This window comes from Gavialis gangeticus, unplaced genomic scaffold (genome assembly GCF_001723915.1).
Source record: "Gavialis gangeticus isolate Ggan-Ray unplaced genomic scaffold, GavGan_comp1, whole genome shotgun sequence".
NCBI classification, from domain to species: Eukaryota; Metazoa; Chordata; order Crocodylia; family Gavialidae; genus Gavialis; species Gavialis gangeticus.
In genome coordinates, this window is record NW_017729005.1 from 11969153 (window position 1) to 11990283 (window position 21131).

The 21131-nt window shown below is 40.5% G+C and overlaps 1 protein-coding gene across 5 annotated transcripts in view; it reads right to left on the minus strand.

The window, feature by feature from the left end:
• Positions 1-21131, minus strand: part of TBC1D5 (TBC1 domain family member 5) — a 659444-nt gene that overhangs the window by 210789 nt on the left and 427524 nt on the right. For all 5 annotated transcript variants that reach the window (XM_019508683.1, XM_019508679.1, XM_019508681.1 and 2 more), the window contains exon 13: positions 11358-11530. In XM_019508683.1, coding sequence (XP_019364228.1) covers positions 11358-11530 — 173 coding nt within the window. The remainder of the gene's footprint in view (positions 1-11357; positions 11531-21131) is intronic.

Below are 21131 nucleotides of genomic sequence, written 5' to 3' on the forward strand. Positions count from 1 at the left end.
AGTAAAGCATTCCCCCCACCATGTCTGCAAGCAGCCCAACTGTGGATCATCAACTTTCCTACAAAGTTCTGTGGGTTGCTTTTGCATAAAAAAATTTGAGCAACAATTAGCACAGAGTAGGCATTTAGATAGCTTTCCAAAAGCTCTGTTTTAATATATAATGTTCTGCTCAGGTCAAAGAGAGGGGAAAAAAAGCAGTATAGGATGGCTAATTCCTGAAGGTCAGCAAGAGCTCTACCTACTTAGCCCAGGGCTGAATTTGGTCCTACACATTTAGAAAAGATATTTCCCCTTACTGGACAAGTCTTTAAGGACTACTACCATTGCTTGATTCTGAAATGTTCTTTTGTTTCAATACCAATGGAAAGATTTAGGTGACTCCTCTACTAGGTATACAATAGCTCAACTTTGTTTTTTATTGTAATTGCTGTCCAGTTAATTGATGATACTGGATTAAAACTATAGAATAATTGTAATTGGTTTGGACTGTGCCTTCTATTATTTCTCTTCCTTTTTGTGGGGTAAGTATGACATGCCTAGATAAACTGAGGGACCATCACTTATCTGCAAAGTTTTTAAAGATGACCTGTGTTTGTGGTTAATTTTTCAAGACACCATAAAAGTTATTTTCTGATGCAATCACTGTCCGCTCAAATACTGTATGCTGTTATTTTTTTCCCCCTGTGTACAGTAAATGATCCACATTTTCCTTTCCCATATTTGTGAAACCTTTATTTTTCCCTTCAGAGAGCAAGACAGTTAGGGAAAAGAATATTGGCTTTTTATTGCAGTGGCATGGGAGAAAGAGAGAGACAGGTGGATGCCCTACAGCACTGCTCATAGCAAAGCAACTAATAATAATAGTAGTGGAGCTGCACAGCTGCTGTTGACTTTCCTGTAACACAGCCTCTCTCATGCTAGTTACGGATCTGCGCTTGAGACTGGTTAACAAGTCAGAGTTACCCTGTACACTCAGCTCTACATCCTCCCCCTCAAAAATATCTCTGTATATCATGTACAATAGGTTTCACACTGAAGTACAAGTCTAGTATCGCTCTGAAGTGCTTGAATTTGAACCTTACAATAAGCTACCTGGTCAACCTGCATAAAGTGAATGTACAGGGGCAAAGCCATTGATGCATCCTGTTTTGAAGATGCCCTCCTCTATTCTTAGGCTAAATTGTCATGAATGTTCAACTCAACATATGCTTTATATTTACTTGGTATTTATTACAAAAAGCATGTACCAGTATCATGCTCGTTAAGCGAAATCTGTCCTCAATGATATGTTACAGAAGCTTGCAATCAAGCCAAGAGTTTCCTTTTTTTTTTTTTTTTTTCAATTAAGCTTTTTAGACTTATGCCATGCAAGTGTGTTTGTGTGTGTGATATTTTTATGTAGTCATATCATACATTTATATCATCTGGCTGCAGTTATTGTTCCTTGAGTTTTTTCAATACAGTAATATAATATGCCACTTCAAAATCCTCAATACATAAAATACACCAGTTACCAAAGTATTAGGTAGGCTCATTCAACTGATTTTTCTTCTAATTGAAATCTTTTTTAAAACCTATTACCAAATACTGTAAATGGAGGAAGGTGCCCTAAAAATATACACACATATATAAAATGTCTCGGCAAAACTTGTCCTTTTTCACTTGAGGACAATTGCTGAGTTTTAAGCTGGCACTGCAAACAATGCAGAAGAATGATTCTGAAATAATTATTTTGCACTTTAACACGAATTAGCTGTAAGGGTCAGAGAAATTAACATTTAAATACCACTTAATCTAGGACATTAATCATCATTAACCCATCTAATTTTACAATTAAACTGAATATTCAAATCTGTCAACCTCTTAAAGTATCTAATCTTTTTATCCAGATTTAACTTTTTTTTTTTTTTTATTTAGGTGAAGTTTATTGTCTGAATGTATGTCATTGAATTGTCAATGTAATCAATTCAATTTTATTTTTAAATTTGTTTTGTACATTTTATTTTCCAAATTAACTGTAAAATGAGACATAACTGAGACAGTTTTCGTTTTGTATTGTACATGTAATTCATAGAGCCGCCATTAACACGAAATATCCTAAGCATAATATTTTAGGATTCTAGAAATAAGGTAGAAAACTGGGAAATTAACGATATATCATCTTTCACCTTTACATTGCTAGTTCTGATCCAGCCTGTGTTGATACTGGGTGAAAAATCATCTGGATGTGCAGTGGCCTACCAAAAAATTAACAGACTAATGGTTTTTTCCATTTTTGAATGGACACATGTCCACATTAAACATTCCATACATGATACATTTTTGGGGCATCTGAGAGGAGAAGGACTAAATGAACAATAACATAGAAAACAGACTACTTTACAACCACTTACCAAACTAAGTGGTGTTCCCTTTCTGGTAAGCTGTGAGGTACAGTAGCAAGGTAATCTAGATTCTGTTTTCTGCTGCTACTTATGTGGTGGATAAAGGGTTTCAGTCTCCTGGCTGAAGACTTTATCACAAGTTCTAAAATTAACAGTGGGAAAGAGACCATTTTTATTATTAATAGTTTTTGTCTCAGTAATACTCCCTGATGTGCAGTCCAACACAAAAGAGTGCAACTGAAAAGAAAAATGTTTACAGAGGATGTAATTAAAAAGAGAGAAAAAGGTTACTAATACAGTGCATTGTGTTTAACACACTGTAGCGTATGGGAAAATTTAACACATTCCTCAGATCAAACACTATTGCCAATCAATATTTGACCCTTTTTCTACCAGCTAGATTCTCTGAATATTTAATACAACAGAAAAGCATGTCACTATTTTAAAGGAAAGATGTACTAAATTGTAGAAGTGACTCTTAATTCCCTTCATTCACTCTTGCCTCTAATCCTAATCTAATCTAATGAACATACTAAGTGCACAAACAAACCTTTCCTTAAACCATTTTCACTCCTGAGACGTGGATGTGACTTATGCAAAAAAAAAATACCACACAAGTTTTTACACAGGGCCAATTTCTTGGATACTCATTTCTTCCACCAGCTATCCTGGCATGAATTAAGTCACTTTGAAATCTCAGATTTCTGCCTATATCAGTGTTTCTCAACCTTTTAAGTAGCAAGTACCCCCTAACTTCTGAAAATTGTAATAAGTACCCTAAAACTCAATTTTCCAGGGGATTTTATATTTACAGACTAATGTGTGCCATATGTTGGAAGAAGGGCTGGGTATATAAGACCGTGATATGACAGATGTCTGATCTAGTGTGGGTAGGGTTGCCGCCTTTTACACCAGGGGTGCACAACTCAAGTATGTACCTGGGCTAGAGGTGATGTTGGCTAAAGCTAGGAGGGCTGAATTATTTGCCACATTATTACTGGGGAATTTAAAGTGCCATGCAATTTGTGGTGCACCAAAGTTTTTGCCATAGTTTTGAGAGGAGGAAGGGGTGAGACAGAGGAAAAGGAGGATGTGAGACAGAGAGACAGAGAGAGAGAGAGTGTGTGTGTGTGTGTGTTGGGTACCTGAGTACCCCCCTGCCTGCGTCTCACGTACTCCCAGGGGTACGCATACCACAGGTTGAGAAACTATGGCCTAGATCAAAGCAGTCACTGAAGAAGTAACATCTTGAAGGACATTCAGAGGATGCATGTGAATAATCAGAATATTGTGAATTTATCACAAATCCTGCAATTATTAGTGTCCCTGTAAGCAAGGAAATGATAACACCATACAAACAAGGAGCTTTACACATAGTATTAAATCATACATACATAAATACCGAGTAGAGGTCTTGACAGATCAGAGTACATCTTCCCAACATTACAAATAATGTATTTACTCAAATACAAGATGAGGTCCGCACCCCCACCCCCCATCAGCACAGGGGCAAAAGGTCCCATATCTTATATTTGCATACAAGAAAATCCCATTAAATATACTAGATATCTTTGAACTGCTTCTAAAAGCAGTATGTGCTCAGTAATGGAAACCAATTATGAAGCTGATTAAATGCAGCCAACATTGAGTACGACTACAAAGTACATGGCTCATATTAGGCAAACATGCTGATGGAAACCTACAACAAGAATTGATTAGTGCAACCGATCTGAATAAGCTATACGGTATTGCCCATTGAGTGAAGTCCCCTTCAGCACCAACTCTTTTTTTAAGTCATTGTGAGCCACAATATTCAATACATTTGGAAATTTCATCCCTACCACTGAGCTGCGCCTTTCTTTCTCATTTCCAATGATTCCCATCTCTTTACCAGCCTTAAATGTCTCACAAACATCACCAAATGGTGCCCTAAACAGTTCACTCAGAATTCCTCTGTCTTCCTCTCTCAGCCTGTCGCATACGATTAGTGTGGCCCTACCTGCCATTGGTGAAGCTGGACCATGTTGCCTTGTGCCTCATCTGCAAAAAAAGAAATTGGAGGATCCCAGAACTCATGACAGTTTTAGCCATGAGTGCGGGGCTAATTAGCATGTGGATCCTTTGTGGAGGGATCTGGAATATGCACACATACTGAGCAGTGCGGGGCTGTGGGGTCAACATGGTTTGAAATACTAATGACCCAGTAAGCTATATAGTAAATCATGAGACTTTTGGCTTTGAACTAATATCACGCATAGTTTGTATTATATGTAAGTAGGTGCCAAAGTACTACTTAAAAATGTGTTTAGGGAATACTTGTGCTAAAACCTGCAACAGTTTCAAAAAGGTAAAATGCATCAATTCTGGAGGAACTAAATTTATGGATATGATATGCAAATGACTATAGCTATGTTTATTTCAAATTGTTTTTTCAAATTTGCTCCTCACTTCCATGTGCTTAGGGAAAGCAGGGTTTGATAGTAAGGAAGGGGGAGGGGCTACAGGGGAAAGAAGTTGCAGAGGGGGGAAGAGAGCAAAGGGGTTACCTGATCCCCCCGGATTTATTTTCCTTGCTGTAGCAGTGGAAGGGGGACGAATTCAAGACAAACCTCCAATAATTAGATTTTATACCTGGAAAATTATATCCAATTTATAAATTTTCCTTATATAGAATCTAATTATTGGGGCATAGCCTTATTGGAATATATGATGACCCGGATTATAAGCACAGTATAAGAAAGACTATTCCTGAAGAGTAAATGTTGAAGTCAAATATGAAAAAGTGTGAATGAAACAACTACTTCTCGTGAACTTTGCCACTAAAAAAGAAAAATCATGGACAAGTTAAATTTCTGAAGGGATGCATCAAATCAGTCTAGTTGCCATCTACTACTTTTATAAACTTTTCACCTAGGTATTTATCCTAACTCCTCTTATGTCAAGAACTTCTTTGTATAATACCCCTATTGTTAAGAAGCTTGTACAGTTTCAGTGATATGAATAACAGTAAAAAATTATTTATGGTAAGCTAACATTTTTGCCACACGTTTCAAAGCGCTCCCATGAGCTCTTAAAGTAGTTACCTTATTACATTGGGAAATGTAATATAATTACTAACAATAATCAAAATAATTAGAAATGTCTGTTTTTAGTTCAAGAAATATTAACCATAACACAAGGTTTGGTATTTGAGACAGTCAGCTTGTTCACAACTGGAAATCATTATTCAGAAAAGTGTCTGATAGCACTAGAGGCAAGAATAATTACAATATGCTCACATTCTTTTTCCTTTCTTTTTTCCTGTACTTCACATTAAATCAGAAATTAGAGATGGAAATGAGTTAGTAGGCAATTTTGTCTATTTGCTAATGCAGGCTTCTTCTCTGCAGTGCATTACTTACAGCTTTGCCAAGCTTAGCTAGAAATACCCCAACCAATGGGGCTTCTATTGGTGCTATTGATCTATTTTTTTTTTTAATTAATTAATTAATTAATTTATTTATTTATTTATTTTTTTACAGCCTACTAGCTCTCTGTAAGAACATTTCCCTTGATAGCAGCCTTAAATTTTCTTTTGCAATTTCTTCCTTCTCCATTTTATACATAGAAGAGGAATGTAGTCTCTGGTGCTGCTGTCCCCATATCACTTTGCAGACTCAAACTGATTTCCCACCCCCCACTCCCCCATTATTAGTCTTCAGTCTTACTGAGTTGGGTTCTGCCTTCCCAGCATGTATTTGTGCAAGGGATTATTTTTGTCTCAACATATCAGTATGCATCTTTCCAAGTTGCTTCTCGTCTTTCCTATCCACATTTCTCAATTCTCAAAGTATAGAAGAATTATTTTTTTCTGGGTTTTTTTGCACCATCTTTTGATTTAATGCAGTTCAAAGTAACGCTAAGGTGCTGTTTACCTTCTAACCACATATCACTAGTAAAGAAATTAAATAAATGCAATCTAATATGTATACAGTACCGAAAACTAGATAAATTTGCCTTGTCTCCACATTCAGTAATGCATAGTTTACTTTTCCTCAACTTGCAGCCTTTCCAACTAGCTTTCAATTAACATGATGGTATCACACTCAGTTTAACCTTCATACGTTCCCTATGGAGTAATTTCCTACCCCAGATACATATTTTGTGCAGTATCTTGAAGTTAGTTAATTCTAAAAATGTTTCTTTTTAGGACATTGTCACTGACACCACAGTGCACAATATTCCCATAGAACAGCCAGCTTACATGAATGGTTTGCTCTCTGTGGATGAAAAACTGCCCAGGGTAACATGTTACCGCAGGCGTGAATGTGTTTTTCCATATGGGGTAAAAACTTACCCCAAGCCTACATTAACACATTGGGGTAATTTGTTATCACAATCAATTTCTGTATAAATGACAGGCCTAGACCTGTTTGGCCACTTTGGGTGGATGCAACTGAAAGGTCAGGATTCATTCACATGTCATTCATGTCCACTTCAGGTATCCATGGTAACTAGTGGATGGCCATCCTCAACTCTGCTTTTGCAGATGATGTGGTAATCCCTTTTGCTAGCCACTTTGTTTGCAGGCTGCAAAGTTGTCAAAACCCCCTGCCCTTTGCCAAACCCCCCCCCCCAACCCCTTTGTCACACCCAAACCCACCTCTGCTCTCTTTTCTCATGGCAAAACTCCACCTCACCTGCCCCTTTCATAACATACAAGATAGTCTGCCCTGCCTTTGTTGGAAGTGAGGACAAGGAGCAAAGGAGCAGCAGAGAAGTACAACAATATCATACTGCAATACAGCATACACTATGGAGTCCCCTTCAACAGTAAGGGGACACCCCCCATACCTCTTTTACCTGCTCTCAATAAGCCCCTGCATGTGTGATTTCCAAACAGCATCCATTCACATTTGGCTTGCCTGCAATGGGTGAATGCTGGTCTCTGGCTTCTGTGCCCAGGAGGAGAGGGTACTACCTGCACTGCCATACGGCAGGGTAGAATTGGTTCTGTGACAGCATAGGTGGACAGGCTGGTCTTTGATTGTTATTTATACGCATTCAGCAGTAATCATTCTTTTCTGCAGTCCAGGATGAGAAGAAGGCGCATATTCATTGCTGAAGCCTATCTTGCACAGGTAACTGGGGATGACAGCAACATATCCACTGATGAAATCTTATCCCAAGGCAGTGAGGATGCTGACTTTGTTCCAGACATGGGAGATTGTTCAGAGCAAGAAGACCATGCATCTAGGAAAGCTTCATCCAGTTGAGATGAGGAGGAGCTGGTGCCACAAGCAGAAGTGATGCCAACACATTCAGTGGGAAAGAGAAGAGGACCAGGCTGGGGACACCATGGAAGACCAAGCTACAGCAGGATGTGGAGCAGAACCACTGCCACCACCCCCAGAAAACACTGCAGATGATGACACCTTTAAAGGAAGGAACGGCAGAGTGTGGGGAAAAAGTCCACAGCTAATACATCATTGGAGAACAACCAAGGACATAGTCCATGAAAGTGCTGGGCCAACAAGAGAAAGTAATAAAGACAGTGGTGCAAACGTTCCACCTGTTTCTCTCACAAGATATCCTGACTGTTATCATAAGAGAAACAAACAGAGAGGCAGAAAGAAGGTTCAGGGAGTAGAGCTGTGCAAAATTTCGATGGATGTTTTGTTTCAAAGGTGTTTCAATGTGTTTCAAACTTGAAACACTGAAAGAAAATGCAAGGCTTTGAAACAGCTTCAAAAAGAAATGAGGCCACTCAAAACGCTTTGAAAATTTCAAAGAGTTTCAAGTTTTGGAGCTAGACTTGCAGGGAAATACAAACTAAGGAGAGGGAGGAAGAAGAGGGGGAAGGACTACCCTGATATTGACATGTGTAGCTGGCCAGTGACTGCAGTTCTTCCCTGAGGTCTCTTCCAATCCCAGTGCTCTGGGGGATGAACAGAGAAGGAGCATAAAAGCAATGTTTGAAATTAGCTTTGTCAGCTGTGCCTTTGTCAGCTTTCTGAGCTGTGTCCTCCAGCAGCATCAGGAGCACCAGGAAGGCTCTTACTTACTACTTGCTAGTCTGTTCCTAGCAAGTGGGATCCAATCCTTTCCGAAATACCCTACTACCCTTTCCTAATCCATTCCTTTCAATGTATTCCTCCCCCAAAATCCTTTGTTTTTGTTATTCTCTGTATTTCTTTCTTTGTTTCTCCACATTAACAAAATCTGTGTTTTCCCTGATAGTGCACTGACTGTGCAGGAAAGCCACAACTTATATTACAGAACATATATTTATGTATTACATAAATATACACATTACATTACAGAAACATGCACAGATTTTCCAGCACACCAAACATGAAGCATGCTGGAAAGGCAGGTGGCCACTTCTGGCCAGGGCGGAAGAGGGAGAGCTCGAAGTTCTCCCTCCCCTTCCCCCAAACTTAAATGCAGCCTCTTTCCAACAACTAGCAGCCATGCCGCTTCTGCTGCTAGTGGCACCAAGCAGATGGGAGCAGTGTCTGCATCCCCTCCAATAACACCTGCTATAATAACAACCACCCCGAGCACCATCACCATGACAACAACAAGCAGCACCAGCAGTACAGTCTCCTCTACCCCGATTTTAATTTCCAGCCTAAGCCTTCCACTGACAAAGGAAAAGCTGGATCTGGATCTGAGTGCCACAGCAAGGGAAATTCTGGGGAAGGAGAGGGAATCATCTGAGTTTGTGCTCCACACCCCTCAAGTTTCCCCTAGAGCCAGGTCTCCTTTTCCAGAAGCCACTTCAGAGGAGGTTGAGGTAGAAGTTGTGGAGGCAAGTGGCTCAGCTGAGTCCGCTCCTCCTGTTGCTGTGCCAATGCCTGCTGCAGAGGGGGAAAAGGCAGCATTCGCACATGCACACGCACCTGCATTGCAGAAGTGAGGGGGTAGTGTGGTTTGGGATCATTATGAGCTGGCAGATGATCCCACGTATGCTATGTTCCTGCACTGCCAAGGCAAAACCAGCCGTGGCAAGGGAGCAAAATGCATGAGGACCACGGGGATGCTCATGCATCTCTGCAGGCACCACCCCCTTTGTTAAGTGGCCAGGGTTCAGGTGGCTCATGGCCCCATTGCACAAAGTGCCCAGACGTACCACCCTCAGCAGGACGGTGGTGACTTTCCTGTATGAGGCATGAAGACAGCGCTTTTTTTTGCAGGAACTTGGAGAACAGTTGACAGACAGACAGACAGACAGACAAATAAAATGAAGAATGATGGATACACATAATCTGTCTAAGTCTGTCAAGTCTGGTATGACTGCCTTAAATTACAAATTGCCACAACACACCCCAATAGAACCTTCTGCAAGCTTGAGTGGATGTTGTGTTTTTTGTCCAAGGAGAGAAGATTGCAAAACCTGGAAACCTGCTGCTTTGTGAGGAAAGCAATATTTAGTTAAAACAGGAAATCTTTTTGGAAGTAACTGTTAGTTTGAAAACAGTGTGAACTTCAGACTTAGCAAACTGTTTGTTCACGTTCTGAAACACTAAAAGAAGTTTAAATTTTTTTCGTAGTTCTAGTTAAATAATATTTTGGGTTTAAATCATCATAAATACTCTTTCAAACAATCTGTACATTTAATAAATAGTTTTGGTACATTTATACTGTTGTCACTGGTTCCATTTTGTTCATGCAGGTGGGGTAACAAGTTACCCCATGAGAACAACAACAGTTACGGTTTCATGAGAACAGATGAGGGTTAAATCAACTTTGCAAAATTCTGAGAGAGTTAAATACTTTGCTAAGATACAAATATATCTTATGTTAGAAAAGTAGTAGCAGTAGTAGTAGATTTTTCTCCCATAGCAAAAAGAGCTGTTCTAGAAGGAAAATAATCCAGGAACAGCCAAGGATAAATTGTTTCCAGGAGAGTTTCTTCTGTGGGAGGAAATGTCTTAACAATTTTGAACGAAGCTGCGGTATAGCCCTCCAGTATTCCAGGCTCCTTTGTTCCCCCTCAGGGGAGGCAGAGTTGCTCAGGCTGGATTCTACTGCTCTAGAGTAGGAGGGAGCAAAAACATCCCCTTTTTTACAATTCCTACATTGGGCTGCAGCAGGCTAACCTGAGCAGTCCAAGCCAGCCAATCAGCGTTGCCCTATGCAAGGCCGTGATCTGCTTCTAGGCAGTCTGAGGAAACCTGAATAACATATTGAGATGTATGCACACGAGTCCCCAGCTGTGCATCATCAGCACCACGAGCTCTCTGCTCTCCAGGGGCTCAGCATCCAAATATCCGTTCAGGAGTCTCTGGCTAGTTTTTCTACCAGGAAGGCAAACCCAGAGGAATTCTCCAACATCATTTGACTATGTGTATACAGACAAAAGCTACTACCTGACCGGTGGTTGCGAGAGGGTTAACATTGGACTCCACTTCTGCTGTTTGAGACCCCAGGGAGAAGTGGCAGCCATCTTGGGAGCCATGAGTCACAGTGTCTGCTTGCCCTATTTTACCCTGTCTCTATTCCAGAAAAGAAAGATCAAGTTCTCTACTCAAGATATACTAATTTTGAAGAGCTCATTTTGGGGGTGCATGTAGTATGCGAGTAGATATAGTACTCTGAAAGGAGAAAGTGACAGGGAAAAAAAAAAAAAACACTGAAAGCTAATAGTTCCTATTTATTTTTGCAGCTAATTCTTATTCATTGAGCAAAATATATAGTAGATATGTTGAAGGCATGATTCTGAATCAATGCATTATATAAAACTTCCTATATGGCTCTTTGAATATTTTAGATCCTCTCACCACACTGAGGTACAGGACAGCAGTTTCATCTGTGAAATACTGTTAACAGAATATGCATACACACAAACATAGGGGGCAATTTTTCCCTACCTACATTTCTTTATTCCTGACATCCATAATGTTTTAAAATGAGTAAGGCAAATAGTCCTCATTTTAAAGAAAACAAATTGCAAGCAATTAAAGTAAACAAGGCATTGTAAACACTTACAGTCCGTAAATCTGTGGAGCAATTTCTAGCCTGTTCAGATGCATATACAGCTCAATATCATGCTTCTTCAGCAGATGATCTTGGATCTGGTTTACTTTAGTTACAATAGCAATAGATGGGCCTAAATCCTGTGGCCTGGCAAATGGCGTAGGTGTCATCATTGCATCTTTCTCCTAAAGATAGGATAAATAAAAACAAGAAGTGAAGGATTAAAAAAAAATCTTTCATGAAAAGTCAGTAGGACAGTGAACAAGGGACGACTTCCTTGTGTAACTGACCTCTCAGTAAACAACTAAAAGAAAAGAAAAGAAAATAACCACTTTACCCAAGCCCATAGTTACAGTTACAACACGGCCAAGTGCTTCAAACTTTCTTATGGTGAAGCCTGTAGTAAAAACTCCCCCTTGTACTCCAAGTTGACTTGTTCTTCTTTTGGTCAAAATATACTCACATTGACAGAGTACAAAACATACTAAGATGGCAGACCCTTTTTGACACTTTGAAAAATAGCCTTATTATAAGCGTGAATTATGTCATTTACCTTTAAAGTACTTGCACAGTAAGCACACGTGTTTCTTAAACAATACTATCACTTGCACTTTTAACTAACTACTGATACAAAAATCACCATTGGAAAATCAGAATCAGGTTAAGGCACCTTTACAAATTGTCTCTAAGTGCATTAAAGGTAAACTATAACACTATTCTGAATATTAAAACTCCACTTAAAATAATCTTCTGAAGATATTAAGGAGTGCCAAAATATGGAGTTATTCTTTATTTGCAATTTCTTTGGATCTTGACATAATGTAACAGTGACATATTGTTGATTATTTCATCACCAAATTTAAGTAAATACATCAAACAGCATGAATTAGCCTTGCCATTTTTCAAGACATTGGATTGTAGATGGTACACATCTAATCACAGAACATGAATATCAAGGAAATTAACCAGAGTGCTGGCAGATACCAAGAAATTCATTGCATTAATAGATATGTGGTCTGAATTTTAATTTCAAGAGCATGATAGAATTTATGTCTGATCAGGTAGCAACATACTAGCCACGCAGATGCACAGATCTGACATGTTCCAAGCAGCAGCCTAGGAAATAGTTAGAATGTGTAAATTATCCTTGGCATGTTCTCTCATGCCCAACATATTGTTATTTTCCCAGATGGATTGCATCTGGAATTGAAAGGGACCGCCTAGAATAATACATTGGGCATCTGGAATTGAAAGGGACCGCCTTGGGGCAAAGCATCGACACCAGAAGACAGGCGGGTGATCCAGGCTACCCTGGACAGGCTCAGCATATGGCAGAAGAGAGCCTGATGGTGTTTAACACCGAAAAATGCAAGGTTCTCCACCTTGGGAAGAAAAACCTGCAGCATCCTGATAGGCTCAGCAGTGCTATACTGGCTAACACTAAAGAAGAAAAAGAGACTTGGGGGTCATCATTGATCACAAGATGAACACGAGCCTGCAATGTGATGCTGCGGCTAGTAAAGCGACCAAAACGGTGGGTTGCATCCATAGAAGCTTCTCAAGCAAATCCCGGGATGTCATTCTCCCCTTGTACTTGGCCTTGGTGAGGCCGCACCTGGAGTACTGCGTCCAGTTTTGGGCTCCACAATTCAAAAAGGATGTGGAGAAGCTTGAGAGAGTCCAGAGAAGAGCCATGCGCATGACTGGAGGTCAGGAAAACAGACCTTATGATGAGAGGCTGAGAGCTATGGGACTCTTCAGCCTGGAAAAGCACAGGCTCAGGGGTGATCTGATGGCCACCTATAAGTTTATCAGGGGTGACCACTAGGATCTGGGGGAACATTTGTTCAGCAGAGCACCCCAAGGGTTGATGACGTCAAACAGACATAAACTACTGCAAGACCGTTTCAGGCTGGACATAAGGAAGAATTTCTTCACTGTCTGAGCCCCCAAGGTCTGGAACAGCCTGCCATTGGAGGTGGTTCAAGCACCTACACTGAACACCTTCAAGAGCAAATTGGATGCTTATCTTGCTGGGATCCTATGACCCCAGCTGACTTCCTGCCCTTTGGGTGGGGGCTGGATTCGATGATCTTCCAAGGTCCCTTCCAGCCGGAATGTTTATGAAATCTAGATCATGAAGTCCCATTAATTTACATGAAACTATTCTAAAGAGATTTACATGAAACTATTCCAAAAGAGTCCATAAGAAAATTCAGTATGGCTCTTCTTGCACACCACAGCCACAAAGTATTCAAATAAAATACAAACTAACAAAAAGGTGCCAACAATGTCCAACATGCGAAACAATAATGCCACCCAAGCTTTGGTCTCTGCAATAGAAGAAATAGGCTCAGATTATACTAGAAGAAGGAGCACATCCTACTCTAAAAAAGGAAGGCAAAAAACAAAACCACCCCTCCCCCCCGAAAGGTCTTTGGCAATCTGACATGGGAGAATGTTTTTTCCTGACCCCAAAATCTGGTGATCACTTTGACTCTAGGCAAGACCCACTTGAGGGACCCAGGAAAATTCTCAGTTCAGGACAGAGCATCAAAACACCTGAGCCAATGCCCAATGTTCAAAGGAAGGCAAAAAAAAAAAAATTCTGCTGACTTACTTGCATTTTGACAGAAATTCAAATTCTTGCACTTGCTGATTTCTTTGGAAGAGCATTCCAAAGCCTCACTTTTCTAATGGTTAGCAGCCAGGTAAATTTTCTCATGTCCAGTGTGTATCAATTTAAACTTGCGTCAATATTATCCTTTAAACTTAAATACCTCTTCTCCTCTCCTGATATTTCTTCCACTCCCAGAGCACATTATAAATAGTAATGCTATCCCCTCTAAGTATTCATTTTGCTAAGCTAAATGAGCCCAGCTCTTTTAAATCCTTTTCTTAATATACTCTGTTATCCCAAACAGCTTAACAGTTTCTTCTCCTAAACTGTTCCAGTTTAAATTAATCTTTTTTGGACACAAACCATATATGTTATTCCAAATAACTACAAATGTAATGTACAGTAGTACTAAAACTTCCTTGTCCCTATCTTTTTTAACTCATTCTAACTTTTCTTTATATTGCATTGACTGCTCATAGTCATTCTACAATGAGCAAATATATCCATGAACTCCAGTCTAATGGCACACGTTCTTTCACCCAAGAAGATCCCTCCTATGGAAAAGTCGCTCCTGAAGGAAAGAATACTGGTACACTTCCCCATTGCATGACTTCTCCTTGGAGCCCTGCCTTCCTGAGACTTGGGACACCACATTATGGGAAAGATGTGACAGAGCAGCTGCCATTTGTCTACTCTCAGTCCCAGGAGAAATGGGGCAATGTGAAAAGGCTCCTCATGGCTTCCTTGGCCTGGGGCCCTATCTGGAGAAGGCACTGGGGACACTGCTCTGCAGCTCCTGCCTTTCCTGTAGACTGGGAGGAGAGGGAAGGAGAGGAGCAGCCACCTGCTGCTCCCCAGCTGGAGGTCCTCAGTCTGGGAGTAGGTGTGGATTGGCCCTGCTGCTTTCCATGGCTTCCCCAGACTGGGAGCACCCCAAGACAAAGGGCAGCTGCAGGCTGAATGCTGGCAGTGCTCTCTCAAACATTTTTAGTGGTGAAAATTTCTCAGAAGTTTCCACTGCTAGAAATGAGCCACTATTACCCTTCCTCCAATCAGATCATTTTGCTTTCAATATAACCAGCCATAGTCATCCTTTTAGGCAGTTCTTTATTCATTTTACAATTAGAATATTAATTCTGACCTTAGCCAGTAATTCCCCATGAGGCATAACCATCAAATGCTTTGCCTAAATTTAAATAAAATAGGTCTACTACATTGCTAATACTCAAGAAGTTGGTTATCCTGTCACAGAAGAATATCAGAGTCATGTGACATGATAAAAAAAATGAGATACAAATGGTTTTGTTCAAGGAAGATCATATACTCAGTTATTCTTTCCTTCAATATCTGTTCTAAGACCTTGTATAATATTAAAGTTAATTCTTTTCTTCCTCCTCCCTTCTACCCCCCATTTTTTTTACTAGGCCCTTCATTTGCTATTTTGTAATCAGAGGGTACTAGCCTAATGTTAATTTGTTAGGCACTTCTCCTTTTCTTTCTCTGGCATTCTTCCCCCTCCTCCCCCCAATTGCTGCTTCCTTATTTACTTGATCTCCTTTCTTGCTTGAAGGTCTCTACCCTCCAAATCATGTTTCTGGGTAGGCATATGTGGTTTTTATCTACTACATTTTTCTAACACATAATCAAAATCCTATTTAAATTCCACTGTCTTCAGGATATGGAGAAGTTAAAGAGGGTGCAGAGGTGGGTAATAAAGATATCAAGGGCTTGGAAGGCAAATCATATGAGGAGAGGCTGAAGGAGCCAGGCATGTCCAGCTTGCAGAAAAGGTGCTTAAGAGGGGACATGATAACAGTCTTCAAATACATGAAGGACAACAGGGCAGACCCTACAGTGAGAGACTGCGGGACCTGAACCTGTTCAGCCTCCACAAAAGAAGGCTGAGGGGGGACCTGGTGACCGTCTATAAACTCACTAGGGGGGACCAGAAGGGTTTGGGGGAGACGCTGTTTCCCCTAGCCCCCGCTGGCATAACAAGCAGTAATGGGCACAAGCTGATGGAGAGGAGGTATAGATTGGACATCCGCAAAAACTACTTCACAGTTAGGGCGGCTAGGAGCTGGAACCAACTTCCAAGGGAAGTGGTGCTGGCCCCTACCCTGGGGGTCTTTAAGAAGAGGCTGGATGCCTACCTGGCTGGACTCATTTGAGTCCCGTTTTTGTTTTGGGGTTTTGTTGTTCTCCCGCCCTGGCGGGGGGTCGGGCTAGAAGATCTACTAGGTCCCTTCCGACCCTAAATCTATGAAACTATGACTACCATAAAGAAGGAAAGCACCTCACTGGTTCCCTCCTGCCAGATAGAGGAAGACACAGATCAACGGCTTGAAGTTGCAGCAAGGTAAATTTAGACTGGATATCCAGAAAAAAAACTTCTTCACTGCAAGACTAGTGAGGCAGCAGAACAGACTGCCTAGGGAAGCTGTGGACTCTCCACCACTGGAGATGTTCAAAAAAAGACTGGACAGCCACTGGTTGGGGATGATCTAGGTGTAGCTATGCCTATTTTCTACCCTGGTTATTTCCTATGCTTTTGGGCTTTGCTCCTTCTCCTCACCTCTCTTTTTTTCTGCTATAGCTAAGGCTGGGGACTTTAACTGGCATGTACCAATTCTCTTGCTAGAAGCAAAGCTGGATGTTCCTAGCTAGAGGGTCTTCCCACTCTGCTCAGGGTCAGACTGATTGCCATATTTAGGGTCAGGAAGCAATCTTACCCCAGGGTCACATTGGTATGAACTGTGGTTCATTGGTTTTGCCTTCCTCTGTAGCAGGGGCGTGGCCCTCTTGAACATATATTGACATTTTATAGAAGCAGGACACTGGCTGCCATGTGTCCCTTATTTTAGCTCTGCCAGGTTAGGGTTAGGTCTATGTTGTGTCAGGGTTGAGGGCAGTCTTATGCACTTTAGATTATGGTTGTATGAGATGGTTTGGGTAGGAATGATCCTGGCTCAGGCAGGGGGGGGTTGGACTAGATGATTTCTGAAGGTCCCTTCTAGCCCTACTTCTCTACGACTTCTATAAATGTTAAGTCCTTTCATCTCCCCTTTATGAGCTTCATGAAGCAGTGTGTCAGACATATGCAGCTTACATTAGGAATCCACTCTAGGATAATATACTTCCTACAGCTTCCATAGCCCAACTATTTTTTTTTTTAACCTGATATGTCAAGTCTCCTCACTTGATGCTGCAGTTGCCATTTCCTGATCAACATACATACAAATTCCTAGTCAACCCCAATTTGCTCCAAAATGTTTGTGACAATGAGTAAATCATGTTAAAGAGGTGGGAAGAAACATCCCAAACAAAAGAAAAAAAAGTTACAACACTACATTTGGTGACCTAAACAGTAAAAATGTTTCATTGTAAGCTAACTAATATGTCTCAGATTTAAAGAACTGAGGCTGATAAAGACAGACAATTTAAGTTAACTGCAATATTGTGTTCAACTCCATTCCTGGTCTTTCAATAACTAGCAAAATGCAATAAACACATTTAATTAGTTCTACTAACTTCTAGGTTTTGAAAAGCATTTCACAAGTTCAAGGTTTCAGCCATCATGAATCACAAATACAAACATCCAACAGGGAATGGGTGCACCAGAAATGGGAATTCAGAAATATTCTGGATTGTTTTATATTGAATTCACCCAGACAAACATGTATAAATATTTAAGAGCTGCAACAATTTTAGATCCATCACAAGGAAGAAGGTTTCCAACCCTTGCCACACATATATACCATGAAACGACAAGTTTGTATAGGACATATTAGTGAATAAGTAGGACTTGATGTAATTAATATATGTCTGTGTTTAAGAAAAAAGTATACTGCAATGAAGTGGACAATGTAGGACAATGTAGAAATGAAGGAAATATAGCTAGATTTCTCACCAAGGAATGCAATAGGTGAAGATGATCCACTAACAGCAATTGGGAGTAACGGAACTAACTGTTAGATGCTATAACATTTAACATGCATCTCATAGCACGTTTCTCCTGCCTCATTTGTGAAGTTTCAAACTTTACTACAAAGACGACCCTCAAAGTCATTATTGTAAAAGGCAGAAGCAGAAGAAAGGATTATTAAAGATTATACATGTTTTGAAAGGAACAGAAAACAAACACTGACATATTAATCCATATGCTATGCATCGTTAATTATTTACACCAGAGACATGGAAAAGACAATGTAAACCTTTACCTTCTACTCAAGCATAGTAAATCTCTAGACTGACTTAGTTATTCAGAATGTAAAATTCAACCTTAGTTTACTGCTTTGAAGTAATTAAATACACTGGAATAAGGCGAGTTCTCAAGGGCTAGTCACAAACCCCTGTAACCTTTTTTCTCACAGCATTAGACATAATATAAAAATGACTGTGTCTTGGGTTAGTAAAATATAACTCGCATGTTTTGCCACAATTTCTTGACAATTACATAAAAATCCATATTTAAGTTGACTGATCAACCTAAACCTAAAAAAATAATTTAGCCATTTAAATACAATAGATGCTTTTATGGGGCTGTTTCTAAAGCAGAGGTGGCCAACCTGCAGCTTCTTTCTGTGACATGCAGCAGATCAGGAAGGATGCAGGTAGACAGTAGCAGACAGACAGGGCAGGGAAAAGAAAGCAGAGGTGCAGATCAGATAGGAAGCACTGGATAGGGAGCAGAAAGCAGAGCAGCAAGTCATGCAAGCAAAGGGCATTCCAATAGCACTCTGGGAAGGGGTGGGCTTAATTTGTGGCATACCTACCAGGAAGGTTAGCTCTCACTGTTCTAAAGCACCAGCCCTTTTATTTAGGTACCTGAACATAGATTTAGGTGCATATCTTGAACCATCTGGCAATTAACAGTAGGGACTTTTCATGTGCTAAAGACTGATACAACAAGTGAACCAACACTAGAGTACAGGCCTTACAGATCATGGTACATTAAGGAATTTGGGATAATATGATTACATAGCATGACTACATTTTCTCCCTCATGCAAACTGTATTCCAAAATATTATTTAAACAGACAATACTGCACAGTGAAATGAATAAAGATTGAAATCTAAGTGCAGGACTGGTAGTTCTTAGATTTGAGCAGAGAGGGAGGGTGGCTGTGACAGAAGGATAAAGGAAGTGAAGTCACAATGGGGACTAAGTCAGTGTTCCAAGAGCAAAGAATGCTACACAAAGTGTAAAGAAAGATCCAGCACTTTGGACTGGAAAGGATCAATTGAGGTTCTGAAATTTCTGAATCCTGTGCTGAGGTACAGCTACCCACTGAAAGTCACCTCTGTTCTTCCCCTCATCATGACTGTATGTGAACAGTGGATCTCAGTAACAGACCTATCACAGATTCCTTTGAGATCAAGACTGGAGGTTAAGCAAGGCTACATCATTGCTCCAATACTCTTCTCAATATTCCTCGTCACGATGCTGCATCTGACCACTGACAAGCTTCATTCTGAGTGGAGCTACACTACCAAATGGAAGGTAAAGTGGTATAATCTCAGCTGACTCTAAGCCAAAACTAAGATTGCCCCAACCTCAATCAATCATCGAACTCCAGCATGATGATCATACTATAGTGTGTGCACTCACTTGGAAGCAGATCTTCAGGCAATCATCATGTTTTTATCGAGGCATACAAGAAAATGGGACTAATACTTAAAATTCAGAAGACTAAGGTCTTCCATCAACAAGCACTTAATGAACAGTCCAGCTCCAGTAATTAAGATTTATGGTGAGACACTGGAGAATGTTGAGTATTTCCTGTCCCTTGTAAGCCAGCTCTTGCAGAAGAAATCCAACATCAACCCAGATATGCAAGTGCAGCTTTCAGATGCCTGAGGAATGAGGTGTTCAAAGACTGGGTTGTCAGATTTGAAACCAAGCTCATGGTTTATCAAGCAGTCATGATCCCTACCTTAATGTACAGAGTTGAGATGTGGACAACATACAGGGGACACCTCAAGTTGCTAGAAAACTAACATAAACACTGCTTGCAGGAGATCTTTTGAATCCAGTGGGAAGATGCACACTCAAATGTTAACATCTTTTCTCAAGCAAACACTATGAGTAGAGGCGATGATCATCTGATATCAACTTTGCTGGGTGTGCCAAGTAATCTGGATGTCTGACTCCAGACTACCAAAGCAAGTTTTATTCTCCCAGCTCAGTTAAGGCATATACTCAAGAGGAGGGTAGAGAAAGTGCTTCAAGAATGTCCTCAAGGCCAGTGTGAAAAAAAGATGCAACATCAACTCGTGGGAAACTATCAACCAGGACTTCCCCAAATGGAGGAAGAGCCGACTGCAAGGATATCTGTACTTTTAAACCTCATGATGACAAAAGGAGATGAAAAAACAGGAGTGGCAAAAATAGCATGTCGCGGACTGAACCAAGAATCCAGAGCCACCCACCCCACGTAGAAGCATGCGCCCGAGTTGCAATAGAACCCATCAATCCCAGATTGTTCTTGCCAGCCATATTCAGACCCACAGATAAGGCAATCATGCAAGACAATGATCCTTGACTATGAGGGATTGCTAATGATGATTTCTGAATCAGAAAACAAATGGAACTGAGGAATGAGGTAAGAGAGTTTAATTGCGAGGGCAATTAAATATATAGAAATCCCTGATACATGTTGAGCCTGAAGAACCAAGGAATAGGTGAGGGTAAAAGAAAGGAATACAATAGCTGAAGACAGAAGAGATGGGAACAGAGATCAGGATTTTAGTAATGACACATAGGTACAGTCCTAGAGGACGAGACAGACTTTTCTGACCAGGGACAAATTACAGTATGAGGAAGGGGGTGGAAGCAGGGAAATGCAGTGTTAATAACACTGACGTTACACAAAGTGGAAGCAAGTAAGAAATCAATGTTGATGAGGAAAATGAGGAAGATACAGTTGTACCTGAGCAAAACCTCATTGTTCGAAAACAGAATTTCAGTTTTAGAGACACTTTTCTGGAAAGTATTTAGACAAAGCCATGAGGACTTTTGTCGTCAGCTCTGAACAATGGTATGCCATTGGCATCTAGTACTTGCTGAAGTGAAAAGGAGCAACTTCATAAAGGAGAAAAACAGACCAAGTAGGTCTTTACAAGAAATACCTTGAGATGGCTGATTTGCCCTGATTTCTCAGGAA